Here is an 18,846-nt window from a genome sequence, read left to right as displayed (position 1 = left end):
GAGGCAGCTGTGGCCCCCCCCTGTCCACTGCCAACGAGGAAAAGAAGGGGTAATAGTGTCTGTTTAATCTGTGAACAAAGTGGCCGCTGGGGGTCCACGCAGCAGGCTGTCACCAGCGGCGGCCCGGACCCCCGTGGTGCCCACCGTTCCTGACTTCATTCCCCACTTTACAAAATGTCCCATTTGGAAACAGATTCAGTAGGATCGGTAAATATGTTCTTCTGTCTGTCTCCTCTGTGTTCTTTCCAGGTCTATAAGGAATAACACATTTATACATCAGAAAGAAATAAATTCTCATTTAAAAACACCCTAGCCCAGCCTGTGTGGCTGGGTGGTTGAGTGCTGACCTATGAACCAGGAGGTTAGGGTTTGATACCCGGTCAGGGCACATGCCCGGGTTGGGAGCTCAATCCCCAGTGGGGGGCACGCAGGAGGCAGCTTATCAATGATTCTCTCTCATCATTGATGTTTCTCTCTCTCTCCTTCTCCCTTCCTCTGAAATCAATAAAATATTAAAAAATTAAATTTAACAAAAAATAAAACAACACTTGCTATAAGTAGGTGTTACAAGGCATATCTTGGGCTTTATTAAAAGGTTCTGTCAAACCTCTGCCAGCCCATCTCTCTCTGTATCCCCAGGGCTGAGCTTCACTCACTAAACACCTGGTTGGAGGCATATTCTAATGGCAGGATGGAGACACCCAGGGGGCTACCGACAGGTCAGGATCCTTTGGCTAGAAACCTGACTTGGTCTCACCTCTCTGCGCTTCCTTAAAATGAGAAAACCACCTCCCCTGAGCCTCATCTGATGCATATTTCTGTCACCCACACAGCCACTTCCTGAGGGTGCATCCTCCCTGTGCTGCAGCCAGAGCCCTCGAGCCCTGAGAGGTGCCTGGAGAAGAAACACTCCGCATCCCTAGGAGGTGTGATAGCCCTCCGTAGAGAGCCCCTAGTAGGCTGGTGCTGCTGGAACAGAAAGCTTGACGTCCTAACAGAAGGAAGACTAGAGTTCTGCAGGAGCCAGAATCACAAAGAACGTGGTCTTGTCCTCTCCACATAGGGATGGTTTAATCGTGCACAGAAACACCAATGGATTGATAATGTCTGCCTAGAACAGTGGTCGGCAAACTCATTGGTCAACAGAGCCAAATATCAACAGTACAACGATTAAAATTTCTTTTGAGAGCCAAATTTTTTAAACTTAAACTATATAGGTAGGTGCATTGTTATTAACTTAATTAGGGTACTCCTAAGGCTTAGGAAGAGCCACACTCAAGGGGCCAAAGCGCCGCAGTTTGCCGACCACAGGCCTAGAACATGCTGTTGAGAAAGACCCTGAGAGGTCTCTGGGCTGAGTAGAAGACCACAGTTGATTAGCAATATCTGCCAGGAGGGCAAAGTGAAAGGATGGTGAACACATGTGCCACTCACTCATCTGCTGCCTCTGCTAGAGGAGCTGAGAGACACTGAAATGTCATTCCTATTGCACAGCGAGGAAGTGTACCATCTAAGATCACAGAGGCCTGGTGGCAGAGCCAGGACCGGAGCCCAGGCAGCCCCCGCCCCACAGACTGGCCCTTGAGCTGCATCACCATTTGCACGTCTGTGGTTTGGACCCACCCACTGACTTTGTGTTACGTGGCATTTATTTGGGGCAGGTTGGTCCTTGAACCAGAGTTTTCACAGGGTCCTGCTATGAATTTTAAAGTCACTTTCACCAGTGTGTCCTAGTGATCCCTGGACAGGGGGACCTTAAAGCACCATCATTCCAAGGTCTAGAAGGTTCTCAAGGGAAGGATCAACTTCTTGGTCTTATTTCTACTATTTCTTTGGTAAGACTAGAGAACAGTTTAATTCTGAAACTGGCAAGTCTGATCATTAAAGTTAAAGACACTTGGAAAATAAAATTATCATTCTGAAAATAAACAACATTTGAACCAGCAAAAAAAAAACGTATACCTGTAAACTTGTTCAATAGTGAGATTAATATCCATATTGTTAAGTATCTTGCCAGAGAGATAGCATTTCCAATTCTCATTTAGTAAATATGGTGTGTCCATAATCTAGAACAAATTTTAAAACTTTTTAAAAAGAAAGGCAGTTTTCTGGGGGAAGGTCAAGGGGGGAAAAAAGGAGACATATGTAATACTGTTTGTAATACTTTAAGTAATAAAACAAAACTTTTTAAAAAGGCAGTTTTACACTAACATATACACATATAATAAAAACAATGTTATGTTAAGTATATTTTAGGGATTTTCATGTCATGATGCTCCTCATTGATGTTCAATTTAAAACTATAAAACAATAGTGTGGTTGGAATAAATCAAACCACCACTGGGTAGCATCAGCAGAAATTATTGAAATTACTTTGGAGAACACTACTTTTTAGTAAAACAAACACATTAGAAATGACAAGAACAGACCATTTTATTAAGAGTAGATAATAGAAAGCCACAAAGCGGTTGACCCAGCTCCTCACTACTTCTCTCTAGACAAAATGAATTAGCACTCACACATTCTCTGACTTCACGTCATATATATTTAACATGGGCTAATTCATGCATGGCTGTGCATGTGCTTGAGGAGTGGAAATGGTTTAGAAATATCCCCTACTTTTTAAGAATTATTTTTAACGATTTAACACAATATGGAAGATAATAAAGTTTAGTTTGATGTGTTGTTACTATTTTTTTTTTTATCAAGAGTCCATGTGAGGATAATATGACAAATCTATGCTCTCAATTTAGCTTTTCTCAACCAATCAAATCATTAAAATACCATGACAACAACTGATTAGTTTAATAGCCATTCACCTGATTTTGTGGCAGATCCTGAATTGGAAAATATATACAGTAAAACAGGGAAACATAAATATGTTTAAAAAACCAGAATCTGGAGAAACACATCGGAGAGCCAAACTTAAAGGGCAAACATGAAAACCCAAACGTCCTTCTACTTAAATGAAGCTAAATGTGAAATGCCCCCCTAGACTATGTAGAAGTTGGGTTTCGAGGGAGAAAATGAGGCTTGAGACCCACTTCCAACTGTCATATTCTGCCAAGAACAAACTATCTTGCCAGGAGGCATATAATTTATCATCCCCTTCACTTCAAATATATGGTCTCAAACCATCTGTGTGGGCAACTGTCATCTGGGAAACTCTTTAAAATGTCAGAAACTTCCTGGGGTTTGGAGGCACCCAGGGATTTATCTTCTGATATTTCCAGCCACATTTGGGAACTACTGCTAAGCAAAATTTTCTTCTCCCCAAATATTAATGCCCCCATTGATACATATGCTTTAATTCCTGGTATGATTTCACTTACAAAAAATAATAATAATAACAGCATATATATTTTTTGCTCTGATAGAAGGAATATCAAATAGAAGGAATCTCAACTTTTTGAATAAAAATCAAACTACTCATCTTTTTGCACTGCTCTTGAAGAAACCCAAAGTTTTGGCTTGAGCTCTGCCTTAATGGTAACAAAAACCTCATTTAGCCGAACCGGTTTGGCTCAGTGGATAGAGTGTCGGCCTGCGGACTCAAGGGTCCCAGGTTCGATTCCGGTCAAGGGCATGTACCTTGGTTGCGGGCACATCCCTACTGGGGGCTGTGCAGGAGGCAGCTGATCGATCTCTCTCATCGATGTTTCTAACTCTCTATCCCTCTCCCTTCCTCTCTCTAAAAAATCAATAAAATATATTAAAAAATAAAAAATAAATAAAAAAAAACAACCTCATTTACCTGGAATAACTTCCTGTTTTGGTAAGGTTCACAGACCAATTTTTCCATGTTTACACCAATGACAAAAGTAAGAACCACAAAGAGCATCGATATCCAACAAAAGAAGAAACTAACTCCAACCCCACTGCAAAAAAAAAAAAAAAGAAATAAAGTTAAGAATTCTATAAGGAATTGTCCATTATTCAATATTACCCATCAGTAATTACTGACTCTATACTCAGTGTAGAAGAGGAACCTGCATCTTCAGCTGTTTACAGGTCAAATGAGTCAGCTTACCCAGGAGTGAAGACAGAAAGTGGTCAGCACAGTGGTCTTTCAGTCCTGGGCACAATATGTACTTAGGGAACCCTTAAGGCTTATTCCTGGTCCATTTGCAGCCAGTACCATGGTTCAGACATGGGCTCTGAGTTACTTGAGTGAACCAAGACTTTCTGCAGAGGACACTGTGAGTGGGGAGGTTCTAAAGCAGGAAATGTGCCCTTGGGAGTCTGAAGGGGGCCAACTTGGCTCTGCATCCAGAGCACAGAGTGTGGTGAATGGCAGCTTGAGAGGCAGGTAGGGATGTACTGCCAGGGAAGGGAGGGGCTTTACATTCAAGAGAAACACAATGCAACTTCTCTCTGAAGAAGAGTACTCTTGGCAGAGCATGAAGTTTCTGGAGTTTCAAAGGGAAGAAGCTAGATGACCATATAGATCAGTATCTGATAACAGGTCAATCTTTAACAAGTATCTGGTGAATATACGGATGGATGGATGGATGGATGGATGGATGGATGGATGGATGGATAAATGGATGGATGCATGGCTAAATAGAGGGGTGGATGAATGGATATGAATATAGGAAAAAACAATGGGAATAAAGAAAGCAAACTTGGACATAATTTTCATAACAGCTGCTTTAAAAAGGAGCCCACCATAAACAGCATGTTTAAGCTTATCTATCAAAGTGCAACTAATTTAGAATTTTCTTTGACTTTTTTACTCTTGATGAAATTTCCCAAATTGGTAAAAGTATAATCAACCAACACACCGATGGAACACAGTGCTCAGCCCAGAGGACCACCATGTCACCTACTCTCCTCCTAGTTTCCACCCCTCCACTGGCAAGGAAGAGCAAACACTCACACCATGAGGAAGGTGCCTCCGGTGTTTGAGACGCAGCCTCGTGTGATTGGGGTGGCATTCTGTTTATAGCCAAACACGCCACACAACAAGCCCAGGTAATAAAAAATCATGATGAGAGTCAGAAAACAGCAGATAATCAAGCAACTCAGCCACCTGGTGAAACAAGCACAGTGCTATTATACATGAAAGAGGTGACATCCTCATAACACAAAAGCTGCCATACCGGGGCAGAAATAATTGAGTATAATACTTGGCAATGAAATATTAGAAGCCCTTGTTAATTCCTCAGAAGGTGATGTGAAATGATGCCTTCCCACCGCTAGTCTTCCAACCCAACCAATAAGAAACCTTAATTTTTATCTTGGTTTTGAGCATTCTCGCTCCATGGTCATAGGATTATTTTCTTCCTTTGCTTCACTTCTGTAGAGCTCATAATCAGGGTTTGCTCAAATTCTCCAGGGCTACAAGTAACAATGAGCCTTAAGACTTTTACATTCTTTCAAGGTTCCTAACCCTGGATGTACTTATTAGAATAATGAGGAGGTGTAAACAGATCAAGATTATAGTCAACAGACAAAGAAATATTGAGCTCTTTTCCCAGGTATTTCTCTAAAATATTTTGTGACTGTACAGATGTTTGGTGGGCATTGTCTCCTCCACAGAACCAGAAATTCTCCTCACAGTGAGTGCATTTTAGAATTTTATGAGCATCCTAAATCAAATGCCTGCAGAAGGCAAATACCAATTTTGTAATGGTCCTGTGTGACATTTGAGGATAATGGATCCTCAATTAGGTCTTCCTGGCAGTCCTAGAGTGTACATGAAGCTTTTCCAGCAGCTGAGGCTAAAAATGCTTCCCAACCTTTAAAACACTAAAAAAGAATTTACTTGTGAGACGAAAGCCTTTCATCCAATTAAAAGCAATCTTGATAATTATAATAATAGCCACCTGCATTCCTTCTATGGCATTTGTTCCAGATCCTAGGGGACACATAATTCAATAAGCCATGGAATGTGGCCTCAGAAATCCTTTTCCGTTAATGCATGCCTCATTGGCTTAGTTAAATTTCTTTTAAAAATGAGCTGATGGTCTCTGGGCAGGGGGAGCTGACAGGTGGACAGATAACTGTACCCTTCTTTCCATTTGTGAAACTTTAACGAGACTGTAAGTTCACTGAGAAAGGGTCTGTCTTACGTTTGCCCTGATACCCACTGGGGTGGCCTCGACCCACGGTAGGAAAATGGTCTGTGGGTTACAGGGCAATAATGAAGAGACAGTCAGATGGGGTTGAAAATGCACCTCTGACAATGTTGCTGCTGCCTTAAGTGAGTCACTTCATTCCCCTGAGCCTCAGTTTTCTACAAAGCGAGGCTATAAATAGAACACAACCCAGGGGACGTTTGTGCATATTATACAACAAGTCATTCCTGCGGTGCTGGTGGGCCTGCTGTAACCGTTCCCTAATGGCTAGTGATTATTGTTATGGTTTATCTTATGTTCTTGCATAACAAATAACCCAAATAGGAATGAATGTCTCTGGAGTGTCCTTGGGTTTGGGCAGTGAGAACACTTCCAAGGGTGGGTCATGGGGCTGAGCCTTTCAGAGGGGAAAGTGCTTCTCAACGGCTCACCTGATCCTCTGAATCCCTCAAGTCGCCAAGTCCTTCCCTCCCTGGCCCTTGGTCTGATATTCTGCCCGCACCTCCCAGGGCCAAACCCCATCAGTAGCACTTTCTAATGGGCAAATGGCTGCTTACCTGAGCTCTTGGAAGAACTGACTGGGTTTAGGGATGCACTTTCTGCAAGCACTGACCTCTCCATATTTATTTTATAAACCAATGATGGAAAGAATATTACCCAACTGCCCTTGTCCTTCTTAATTAAAGTTTTAAAATCTTGGTACATGCCTCAGATAATTATCACTACGATTCTATAAGTCACTAATGACATCAAAAGTGCAACTTATTAAAAATTTGGCTCAAGAACTTCAAGTCTTCAAGTTAAAAAAAATATGGAATGCATCCTGAATTTGAAGGTCAGCTCTGCAGAAACTATGCTCGTGTTCTTCATGTAGTTTCAATTGTATTTATTTTTTATTTCCATAATAAATTTACTTATAAGGTTTTATGATCTGTGATTTTTTTTCTTTTTTTTAAATCCTCACCTGAGGATATTTTTCCATTGATTTTTTTTTTAAGAGACAGTAGAAGGGAGGGAGGAAGGGGAGAGAGAGAGAGAAACATCGATGTGAGAGAGACACATCGATTGGTTGCCTCCTGCATACTCCCTGCCCAGGGCCAGGGATCGAGCCTGCAACCAAGGTATATGCCCTTGACTGGGAATCAAACCCAAGATCCTTCAGTCTGAGGGCTGACTCTCTAATCACTGAGCAAACCTGGGCAAGGCTGTGATTTTTTTCAATTATAGTTTACATTCAATATCATTCTGTATCAGTTTCAGATGTATAACATAGTGGTTAGACAATCATATACTTTACTGAGTGGCCCCCCCAATGAAGGGATTAAGAAGTACAAATTGGTAGCCACAGAATAGTCACAGAGATATAAATTACAGATAGGGAATATAGTCAATAATATTGTAATAACTATGTATGGGACAGAGGGGGTCCTTGAAATATCATATAATTTCCATTGTAGTGTATATCCCAATGAAGTGAACAATTCAACTTTTCGAGTGAGCATCAACTAGGGTGAATACATTGGGTTATGGTCTCTTTGTACAACTTGCTCTCCTAAGATTATCTTGGTTATAAGGTCAAATTTACCGCATAGCAAGCTTCACACTCCTAGTTTACCAGCTCAAAGGAGGCACTCACCTGTATGACTCATATTTTTCCACCCTAGGCAATTCCCGGTAGATGTTACTTTCAAAGTTATCGATGGGATCCAAGAAAACTGACAGCTTTTCCTGAATGGGAACCTTTTGTGCTATCATTTTGATATTTAAACCAATGTAATTCAAGGTCCTTTTGACAGCTGGAAACAAAAACACCTCAGTCATGCATTCCTAGAGGAAACAGAAGCTTTGTTTGGGCACCAAAATGGAAAAAACTTGAACCACTTTCACTTTTTCCCGTGTTATGTATGCACTTGAAGTATGAAAAGTTCTGCACCAAGCAGGAATGTAGCCAAGACCATCAAAAAGCAATTACTTAACAAAACAGCAGGCTAGGGGCATGGACTTTGATGATATGGTGCTGAAATCAAGCCAGAGTTTTCTTCCTACTTATTTTATTTAATCCATTTTATTTATTTATTTATTTATTTATTTATTGTTTAACTTATTTTTTTTAAGGGTCAGATAATTAAAATGTACTGTGTATCTACCCCAGGCCAGGCACTTTTATCAATATTAACTTATTTATTTCACTGAGATAGATATGCTTATTCCCATTTAATACCAGTGACCCTGGGGCTCATAGATGTTAAATACTTGCCCATATGACTTTTTCAGAAAGCACTGGGAATGGAGCTTACCTAACGCTACAGCTTCTGTTAAGTGACTTCCGGAAAACAACTTCATAACCTAACAATTCCACACTTTTATCAATATTAACTTATTTATTTCACTGAGATAGATATGCTTATTCCCATTTAATACCAGTGACCCTGGGGCTCATAGATGTTAAATACTTGCCCATATGTCTTTTTCAGAAAGCACTGGGAATGGAGCTTACCTAACGCTACAGCTTCTGTTAAGTGACTTCCGGAAAACAACTTCATAACCTAACAATTCCTTCCATTATGTGCCGGCATCAGAAACACACCAATTCTCTGGGGCTGAGGTTGTGAACAAGGGTCTCCAGGTGGTATTTTTGTTAAATTTTTGTGTGGCTCATGCAAACTGAGCCTTGTCAAAGCACATCGGTGTTTGCTACATGCAAAAAGCAAGAATGTCCCCAGGGGTCAAACAGTCCTCGTTAATCTCCACCCTAATCTTTCAGAGAGGAGGTTAAGTTCTAGCTTTCTGGAAAGTGTCGGTAATGACCGGTGGAGAATAAAGGCCACCTGGGGTGCAGGGTGTGCCCTGGCCTGGCATTCTCACAGGGGGTACTGAGGACAGACAAGGCACTTAAAATCCTGATCCTGCGATCTCCGCAGCAGCCAAGACAAGGTGCACAGTTCTCTCCAGGCCATCTGGGTCTCCTGCTGAATTCTGGGAAGATGGGAGCATGGTCCAAAATGGAACTACATAAAAGTGGTGGGAACCTTTTTCAAAGTGTGTTGCTCACAATATCACTGCATGTGGCTCAATGCCTCCTGCAAACAGCTTGCGTGCGAAAAGCCCCAGGATCCTCGGCGAGGTGACTCCATGGGCCTCTTTTTACCTCTGGGATTTCTGGGAGTCTGACAGATGAGATCTATGGACTCCCCCTCTCCTATGGATGGTTCCCTAAACTAAGAAGTGGGCCCCTGTCTGCCTCCCAAGCTGTCCTGCCCTGTCACACAGCCCAGCTCCCCAGCCTTGCGAGCTCCGGTGCCCTCTCTTAGCAAATACCTCCTTTAGACCTCAGAAGTCGCTTCCTCCAGGAAGCCTCCCATCAGCCTCGCCCCACCCCACGGACCTCAACATGTCACCAGAGTGTGATGAACAGCACCTGTACACATGCCCAGCCGAAGGGGCAGCAGTGGCCAGGCCTTAGTCACTTCCCATCTCAGAGCCCAGCAGAAACCTGGCACACAGTAGGCACTTAAACGGTGTGCGCAGGACAGGAACAAATGGTCAAACCAGGGGAGCTGAGGGTTTCTATTTGTTTTGGATGAGCCGTTAATAATCCAGCTGATGAAGTGGCGCTCGCCTGGACCTGGGAAAACTCTGGCTTGTGTTTAGGCGACGATGGTGCGTGCAATGGGCCTCGCTCACGCACTCCACACACCACGCTTTGCCAGACTTACAGGGGAAGCTGCACGGATTGGCAGGAGAGGTCCAGGAAGGGGAGGCAGAGAAAGTAAACAGAGATCAGTAAGTACGTGGCTATCAGAGGTACGGCATTGGTCAGCCTTAGGATGCTGGCATAGCAAAGTGTGACTTTGTCTTTAACATCGGAGTATTTTTAGGCGAAATATTAGACTGAACAAAAAAAAAGAAAACCCACAGGGCATCTAAAGCACTATATAGTGGGGGGGGGGGGGGATTTTTTTAAACCACAAGTCTTAATGGGTTGAAAGAATAGTATTAGAAAAAAAAATCAAGTACCTCTAACACAATATTTCAAACTACTTGGTCAACAGATAAATAGAAGCACTGAGAAAATGATTTGTTTAAAAGAGAAGATAGTTGGCCTGCCCAGTGTGGCTCAGTGGTTGAGCAATGACCCTTGAGCCAGGAGGTCAAGGTTAGATTCCTGGTCAGGGCTCATGCCCAGGCTGCTGTGGGCTCGATCCCCAATAGGGGGCGGCAGGAGGCAGCTGATCAATGATTCTCTCTCATCACTGATGTTTCTATCTCTCTATTCCTCTCCCTTCCTCTCTCTAAAAATCAATAAAAAATATATTTAAAAATAAAAATAAAAGAGAAGATAGTCTTACACAGCTTCAGAGATGTCTCCTCTTAGCAGACAACCCAGGTTTATGCCTACCCTAACCTCAATATAACGTGATTCAATCATTCGCAACCAGTAGAATTCACTCAACCTCAGTCTGTCTCTCCAAACTGTGAGCGACCTTCAGAATCTAAATACCACTACGTCAGCATCAGAAGACAAATAAACATCTTCAAAGACAAAATAAATCCTTATACATAGTATTCTTTTTAAAAATATCAATTTTAAGTTCTATTAGGAAATATAATAATCTACAGCTTTTGCCCCAGTGATAACAATCAGAATGTGACTCCAAGCTTTGACTTCTGGTTGCTCTGATAGCTCATCCTGAGGGCTCATCACTGCAGTGTGGCTCTCAGCCAGGCAGCTTCCCGCCAGCAGGGGGCGATGTCAATTAGTGCTCATACGAGGATTATTATTTTTTAAATCAATGTCAATTGTGAATTTGGTACCATCAAAAAACTCTGATATTCCTTTAGTTTTCTAGGTCTTAGTGAGAGAACATTTTTTTCAAAATATATTTCATTGATTTTTTTACAGAGAGGAAGGGAGAGGGATAGAGAGTTAGAAACATCAATGAGAGAGAAACATTGATCAGCTGCCTCTTGCACACCCCCACTGGGGATGTGCCCACAACCAAGGTACATGCCCTTGACCGGAATCGAACCTGGGACCCTTGAGTCCGCAGGCTGATGCTCTATCCACTGAGCCAAACCGGTTAGGGCGAGAGAACATTTTTTAAGAGGGAAAGAGAACAATGGAATTCTTAGTAGATTTCTTTGTGCTAACCACCAATGCTTAATGAGAAGAGATACAAAATTATTTCAGTCTGTGACTCACCTGGTGGTATTTCCGTGGTTTGTTTTTGCACTCTCTCGGGTATATTATTAATGGATTGATAGCTCTAAAAAACAGTTCAAAATAAATTGATGTGCATAGTAAGTAGAACACCGGGAACCGGTACTCATTTAGCACAGAGCAGAAAAGCAAAATACAAATGTAACATTTACCTTAAGGTGGAAATTATCATTATGTGGCCATTAAAAGTCTCATAAGATTCACCGTAGAGGGGACTTGCTTTCAGCTGTACCCATTGAAGATTATGCTAAAAGTTTTTAACTTTTCACTTTTAACTCATGTTAAGTTTACATGTATCTACACCATACCAGTGTCTCTCAAATGGGGACAATGCTGTCCCCTAAGGAGACATGTGGCAATGTGTAGAGACATTTTGGTTGTCACAGCTGAGAGGTGCTGCTGGCATTGTGCAGGGCAGGGTGAGGGTGCTCATAAATACCTTGCAATGCATAGGAACAGCCCCCACTGCAAGGAATTTCCCAGCCCCACACATCCGTATGCTGAGGTTAGGAAACCCGGATCCATACAACGCACCGTGTGCAGATGCAGATTCACAGATAACCCATATCTGCGAATTTCTAAAATAGCATCTTCTTTTCCAATGCAATCACAACGTGAAATTGGGGGTCTAGGCTCACAGAAAACAATAATGTCCTTAAAGCCCAGCTTCTGGAGAATACACATTGTAGTGAGGCAAAAACAAAAATGAAGACAGCCTTGCCCAGCCAGGTTGCTTGGAGGCTAAATACGGGGCAGGAAAATGTCCTTATTTCCCCAAGTCACTCAAGGAACTATCCAGCCTCTTCCCTGGAAGGGGCTTAACTTGTCTTTCTGTGTGTCAGCTGATGCGTGTCGCCACCTGCCTGGGAGCACTGCAGCGACTGTAACCTGTTCTGAACGCAAGGTCTGTGTCCCCCCTAAAATGCAAATGTTGAAATCCCTCCCCCAGAGTGATGGTATTAGGAGGTGGGCCTCTGGGGGTGATGAAGTCAGGAGAGGGGATCCCCATGAATCGGGTTGGGGCCCTTATACAGGAGCCCCAGGGAGCTCTCTGCCAGGTGAGGAAAAGGACCGGATGACAAGGACCCAGTGAGAAATGACCGCCTGCCACCTGGACGGGTCTCTCACCGGATCCCGGACATGCCGGCGTTCTGATGGCAGAATTCCCGCCACCAGAAATGGGAGAAATAAATGTCTGCCGCGAACAGCCACCCAGCCTATGATGCTCTTTTATGGCAGTGCAATCCAAGATGTAAACTTTGTGAGGTTTACGGTGCCCCCAGGTTCCACTGCAGCCGAGCAGTATCGATGACATAAAACAACATCCCAACTGAATCTCACTGCTTTTCTTCTGTTACCTGTTTTCGTACGCATTAGTCTGCTCGTTAAAATAAGCTACTGTCTGTTTCCCAGATAACATACCATTTGGACCAGGCTGGATAGATTTGTCTGAAGAACACCATTGACGTGATTAATTTCGTTATCCAACAATCTGAGCTGAAATGTGTAAGGCAAAACATAAGGCAAGGTGGTTACCCCCAAATCACTTGATATCTTATATCCAAGTTCCAAGCCTCTATATTATAGGGTATGATCTATATTTTTGGGAACAACAGAGTATTGTGTGGGGAAAACACATTTAGCACAGAATGGCCTGTATCAAGCACTAATTTTAGATGGGGGAGGTCTCCTGCCTCAGGAGGGAGAGAAATTGAACACAGACTGAATAGGTGTGACCTCAGATTTTAGGTACTGAATATCCTATATAATAAAGATGTACTATGCAAATGGTCATTACGCCGTGAAGTGTAACGACCTACCGTGGAATGACCGGATCACGGATCAGCAGGAGGGTGGGGCAGCGAGATACAAGTGGGCAGTGGAGAGCTATAGGAAGGGACAGGGCAGCAAGCTATGAAGGGGTTGGGGGGAGCTACTGGAGGGCAGCAGCGAGCTACTGGTGAGCTACTGGTGCACGGATTCATGCGCAGGGCTACTAGTTGTTGAATAAACAATCTTTTCAAAAACACATTTAAAAGTAATACAGTCCGTGGTTCTCTTGGTGCATGATCTGGAATAAATTTTTCATTTTACATCATGCATAGATTTAAAGTGTCCTATCTCTTAACAATACCAAGACAAATATCCTGTACCTCCCGACACAGTATACCGAAGACACAGTATCACTTTTGTGATATCCTGACAAATGTGCATACTTTAAATCTAATCATGAGGGAACATCAGACAAATATAAATTGAAGGTCATTCTGTATAATAAATGCCTGTAGTCTTAAAAAATGTCAATGTAGTCCTAGCTGGTTTGGCTCAGTGGATAGAGCGTCGGCCTGCGGACTAAAGGATCCCAGCTTCACTTCCAGCCAAGGGCACATGACTGGGTTGCGGGCTTGATCCCCAGTAGGGGGCGTGCAGGAGGAAGCTGATCAGTGAATCTCTCTGATCATTGATGTTTCTATCTCTCTCTCTCCTTCTCCCTTCCTCTCTGAAATCAATAAAAATGTATATTTTTTAAAATGTCAATGTCATAAGAAAAAGATAGACTCAGACACTGTCTCGGATTGAAGAAACTAAAGAAACGTGAAAACCAAAGACCACATGTGATCCTGGACTGGACCTTAGACTGAAATGAGAAAAAAAGGCATTTTGAGAAAAATTGGCAAAATCTCAATATACACTGTAGGTTAGATGGTAGGATTAGGTCAATGGTATATGTCCTCACGTTGATAACGGTATTACTTGCTATGTAAGGTCAGGAAATATTTAAGGTAAAAGGGCATAATGCCTGCAACTTTCCTGCAAACAACTGAGAACAGAACAAAATGCCTATCATTTTATGCATATCCTAGAGGCCTGATGCATGAAGATTCATGCAAGAATAGTCCTTCCTTCCCCTGGCTGCCGGCATCGCCTTCGCTCTGGCCCAGAGTTGCCTTTCGGCCTTCCCACACTGCCCAGAGGCCCAGAGCGGCTGGGGCGGTGCGGAATGCCTGCATCGTCGTCATGGCAATGTCCCGGCCTGGCCGTTGCCATCTTTGTCATGTCAATTTGCATATTCCCTCCTTATTGGCTGTGAGCTCCACCATCCTTGTCGTGAAGTGATGGTCAATTTGCATATTCCATCTTTATTAGATAGGATATGACAATATACCTAGACAGATGATAGATACATAAGTAGATAAATGGATAAAATGATATGATCAAGCAAATGGAGCCAAATGTTGACAACTGGTGGATCTGGGTAAAGGGTGTAGAAAGGGGTTCCTGGCACCATTCTAGCAGTCTTTCTGCATGTTTGAAAATATACCAGAATTAATCATTTCCCCAAAAAGGACTCAATTTATATGCCAGTACAGATCCTGAGCTCTAAAAGACTGTTTGATGACGATGAAAGTGACTGTAGTAGCTATGAAGACACAGATGCTGGATGTGAAGTGTGTAAGTAAAACTGATGCATAAAATATGAAAATGAGAAAAATGTAGCTAAATTAAAATATTGATTTATGCCAATGTGGTGGGTATCTATATCACTATCTCAATAAATTAAAGGCCATGAGCAGATATGATTATTTTATCTATATCCCAGAACTTTATAAATTCAAGTTGCTCCAAATTCTTTTACCTAATCTTTTTTTGGGGAATATGAGAAATTACTTTATATTTAGGCACATGTAATCACTAACCAGGCACATAATCCCAAAATACATTTTAGCTTTTAAAGGTCTATAAAAATGCATTCTAGACAAGTGCTGGTGAGGATGTGGAGACAAAGGAACCCTCTTGCACTGCTGGTGGGAATGCAGACTAGTGTAGCCACTGTGGAAAACAATATGGAGTTTCCTCAAAAAATTAAAAATGGAGCCATGTACCCTGGTTGCAGGCACATCCCCAGTAGCGGGTGTGCAGGAGGCAGCTGATCGATGCTTCTCTCTCATCAATGTTTCTAAGTATCTCTCTCCCTTCCTCACTGTAAAAAATCAATAAAATATATTTTTTAAAGAACCAAAAAATCTGTGGTACATCTATACAATGGAATACTATGCTGCTGTAAAAAGGAAGGAACTCCTACCATTTGCAACAGCATGGATTGCGCTGGAAAGCATTATGCTAAGCAAAATAAGCCAGTCAGAGAAAGATAAATATCACATGATCTCACTCATTTGTGGAATATAATGAACAACATAAACTGATGAACAAAAACAGAGCCAGAGACACAGAAGCATCGAACAGACTGTCCAACCCAAGAGGAAAGGCAGGGGAATTGGGGGTGAGAGATCAACCAAAGGACTTGTATGCATGCATATGAGCATAACCAAAGGACACAGAAAGTAGGGGCGTGAAGGCATGTGCTGGAGGGTGGGAGCAGCTGGGGAGAGGTCAATGGGGGAAAAGGGAGACTTACGTAATACTTTAAACAACAAAGAATTTTTTAAAAAATGCATTCTGCTTCCTTTTCTTTTTTTAAAGTTGAGTTCATTTTCCTGTTTTTTCCAACAAGACAACTCTCAAGGGGCGGCTTCCTACTACTTCTTCCCTCACTGCGGCCATGCCAGTGGTGATTAGGTGTCAGGAAGATGGACAGAGCCCAGGCGCTGTGCATGGGGGCAGGCACCCACGTGGAGCCCTGCCCAGATGCCCAAAGACCCTGCCTCGCACGCGACGAGGTCGCCCCCTCACCTGGCCCAGGTAGGTGTTGTTGTCCAGCTGGTCCAGAGACATTCTGATGGAGTTGCACCTGGCACGCTGGGTGGGTTCGGAGCACACGGGGTCCTTGAGGGACTGCTCCAGGTCTCTTTTCACATCCCGCAGGCCTTTGTAGATCTCTTCGGGTGATTTCTTTAACTCCCATAAGTTTTTGTTCACGGACACCAGGAGTACTTTGGTGTCTCTGATCTCTGTGGGAACATAGTTCACTTCAGGGCAGAGGCACCCACAGGCTGCTGCGGCAGTACGTCCCATCTACAAACCTCCTAAGTGCTCCTGGGAATGCCCCCCTATCCCCTCTCACCCCCCGGGAGCCTGCCACTGCTGGCTCCTCCGCCAGCCTCTGTGACCAGCTCAGCCTTCCCGCTTGGGGAACTCGATGGGGACATCTGGATGTGGCAGTAACCACTGGACAGGGCGTGGCAACATCAGGAAAAGGTGTTGCTGCACCAGAATCACCAGGCCTTGAAGAGGCCAGCCCAGCCCCAGCCGACGTGGCTCAGTGGTTAAGTGTCGACTTATGAACCAGGAGGTCACGGTTTGATTCCCAGTCAGGGCACATGCCCGGATTGCAGGCTCAATTCCCAGTGTGGGGCGTGCAGGAGGCAGCCGATCCATGATTCTCTCTCATCATTGATGTTTCTAACTTTCCCTCTCCCTTCCTACCTCTGAAACCAATAAAATTTGTTTTTTTTTAAAGAGGCCAGCCCAGACCAGCTAGCATCTCCACCCCTGAGCAGTTTTCACCCACCTTACGCTGTGGCTAGTCAAAGAGCTGGAAGAAAGCGCAGAGAAACAGGGAAGAGTACGGTTTTGGATTCAGGCAGGTCTGGGTGCAGACCCGAGCTTCCCTATGCACAGGCCGTGTAACTAGAAGCTGAATCCTGAACATTTTGCTGGCAGTTTCCTCAAATGCTGACACCGCCACCATGCTCATCAGGAAATGTGGGGATCAGAAGGACCCGACTGAACCTCCTCGATGGCAGCGAGACCGTCTGTCTTATTTTAGGGGCCCGCAGCCTGGAACACATCCTTAGACATGGAAATCCCTAATACTTGTTTGCAACCCTGATTTCTCTGGTGCGCAGAGCCCCGCACTCATCACCAGGGAAGTAGCAGATTACAACTCTTTTCACAGTGACTGACGGCCCCAGCAGGACAAGGTGGGGAATTTAAATAGAGGGCATGCTCTTCTTCTGAGCGAGTAGGTCTTCCAGGCTCACAAAACACATAGCGGAGCCGCATGCGGGGGTTGCTAGGAAAGGGGGAACGCCCTTGAAAATGTGTTTTTTTCAACTTCCTGGGCTACCACATGAGCGTGAGTGCTAAAACAACAACAACAACAAACACACACACACACACACACACACACACACACACACACACACACACACTTTAAAGCTTCCATGTGGTAGAATCAAAAGTAGTTTAAGGTCTCATCTGATCCCAGTTCTGCTCCTACCGTGTAACAGCACCCCTGGCAAACTCCCCCACCTCTGGGGGCCTCTGTTTCCTCGTCTGTAATGGAGGAAGCTGGTTGGGTCATCTCCTGGTCCCTAGGAGAGTCTGTCATTCTACGCTGTGCCCTAGCAGGTTTGCCCTTAGGAGATGGCATTGCCCATGTCTCCATGTTGGAACCTCAGCTTTGATGAGACCTGGGAGGCTTCCAGGGTGGGACTGAATGACCCTGGGTCCCATCTCCTCATCTGCACAGCAAACCTTAAAGTCTGTTCCACACAATCTTCTCTCTTGAATGGTGCTCCCGGTGTAGCGGAACAACATTTGAGGTCATCACAATATTTAAGACTTTATCCGTTTCTCATCTCTGGGCCTCAGTGTCTCATGTCTTCCACCTCCCTCCCAGAATTGTCAGCAAAGGATGGAACTGGTACCCGCTCACATTAGAGGCTCAATAAACAGCTACCATAGCAAAACAAGAAACAAAGAACACGGCTGCCACTAGAAACACACAACAGAAAGCACACGAGCACACCCAAACACATTCACATCACACAACACACACACACACACACACACACACACACACACACACACACACACACCTCGTCTTCACGTTGTGTGGTTAATTAACCCTCACGGTTTACCTGCGCACTTTGACTTCAAGAAGAGTTATTTTAAGGTAAGAAACAAATGACAACAACAAAAAGTGATGGATGGTAACATAAACTGGTGGCCCAGAGAACACGTGTCCGGTTGGGCACCATCCATAGACATTCTGGGTTATAGGAACCATTTTGAGGACTGAGGTATAAATATACATATTTTTTTCCAGGGTTTCGAGGCATTTTTATGTCTGTAAAACATCCAGTGGGTTACAACTCTGGGAGTCATGCCAGGCCTGCCAAGATCACCCACATCATGTATCTGAAGTGAGTGAAAGAGATTTCAGGTTCTCCACTTCAGTTCATTAACATTTTGCCAGCTCACAGCACACTGCCTTTACAGATCCCGATGGGCAGCTCAAAATGATTTGCTCAAATAACTTTGCATGTTCCTGCTCTCTCCAGAGGCTACTAAATGCATAAGGCTGCGGCGAATGTTTAGAAAAAATATTGCTGAAGCAGTTTATTAAGCACATTTTAAACAGCCCGGGCAACACCCGAGGCTAAAGGTTCACTTATTTGGCCCGGCTACACAATAATAGGACTTTAATACTTTAATACCAATACATGAGGCACTGGAGAGGAAAATGAATGTGTTTTAATTGCCTTTGATCCAAAGAGAATTACAATTCAAATATTAAAACTTGGCCAAACCACGGGGCAAAAGTCAGGTTCCCCGCCAACCACATGGCATTGTTCATCC

General features: G+C 43.6%; 1 protein-coding gene across 3 annotated transcripts in view; it reads right to left on the bottom strand.

The window, feature by feature from the left end:
* The window catches only part of PROM1 (prominin 1), a 53,020-nt gene that overhangs the window by 16,084 nt on the left and 18,090 nt on the right, over positions 1-18,846 (bottom strand). For all 3 annotated transcript variants that reach the window (XM_014549331.1, XM_014549333.1, XM_014549332.1), the window contains exons 6-13: positions 15,994-16,211; positions 12,724-12,798; positions 11,284-11,347; positions 9,797-9,804; positions 7,717-7,907; positions 4,880-5,032; positions 3,755-3,878; positions 1,963-2,066 (exon numbers count right to left, since the gene is read on the bottom strand). In XM_014549331.1, the coding sequence (XP_014404817.1) occupies positions 1,963-2,066; positions 3,755-3,878; positions 4,880-5,032; positions 7,717-7,907; positions 9,797-9,804; positions 11,284-11,347; positions 12,724-12,798; positions 15,994-16,211 (937 nt within the window). The remainder of the gene's footprint in view (positions 1-1,962; positions 2,067-3,754; positions 3,879-4,879; positions 5,033-7,716; positions 7,908-9,796; positions 9,805-11,283; positions 11,348-12,723; positions 12,799-15,993; positions 16,212-18,846) is intronic.

Source organism: Myotis brandtii, unplaced genomic scaffold, assembly GCF_000412655.1.
Source record: "Myotis brandtii unplaced genomic scaffold, ASM41265v1 scaffold547, whole genome shotgun sequence".
Taxonomy (NCBI): domain Eukaryota; kingdom Metazoa; phylum Chordata; class Mammalia; order Chiroptera; family Vespertilionidae; genus Myotis; species Myotis brandtii.
The sequence above is the reverse complement of the archived record's forward strand: the minus strand, read 5'-3'. Positions and strand labels throughout refer to the sequence as shown.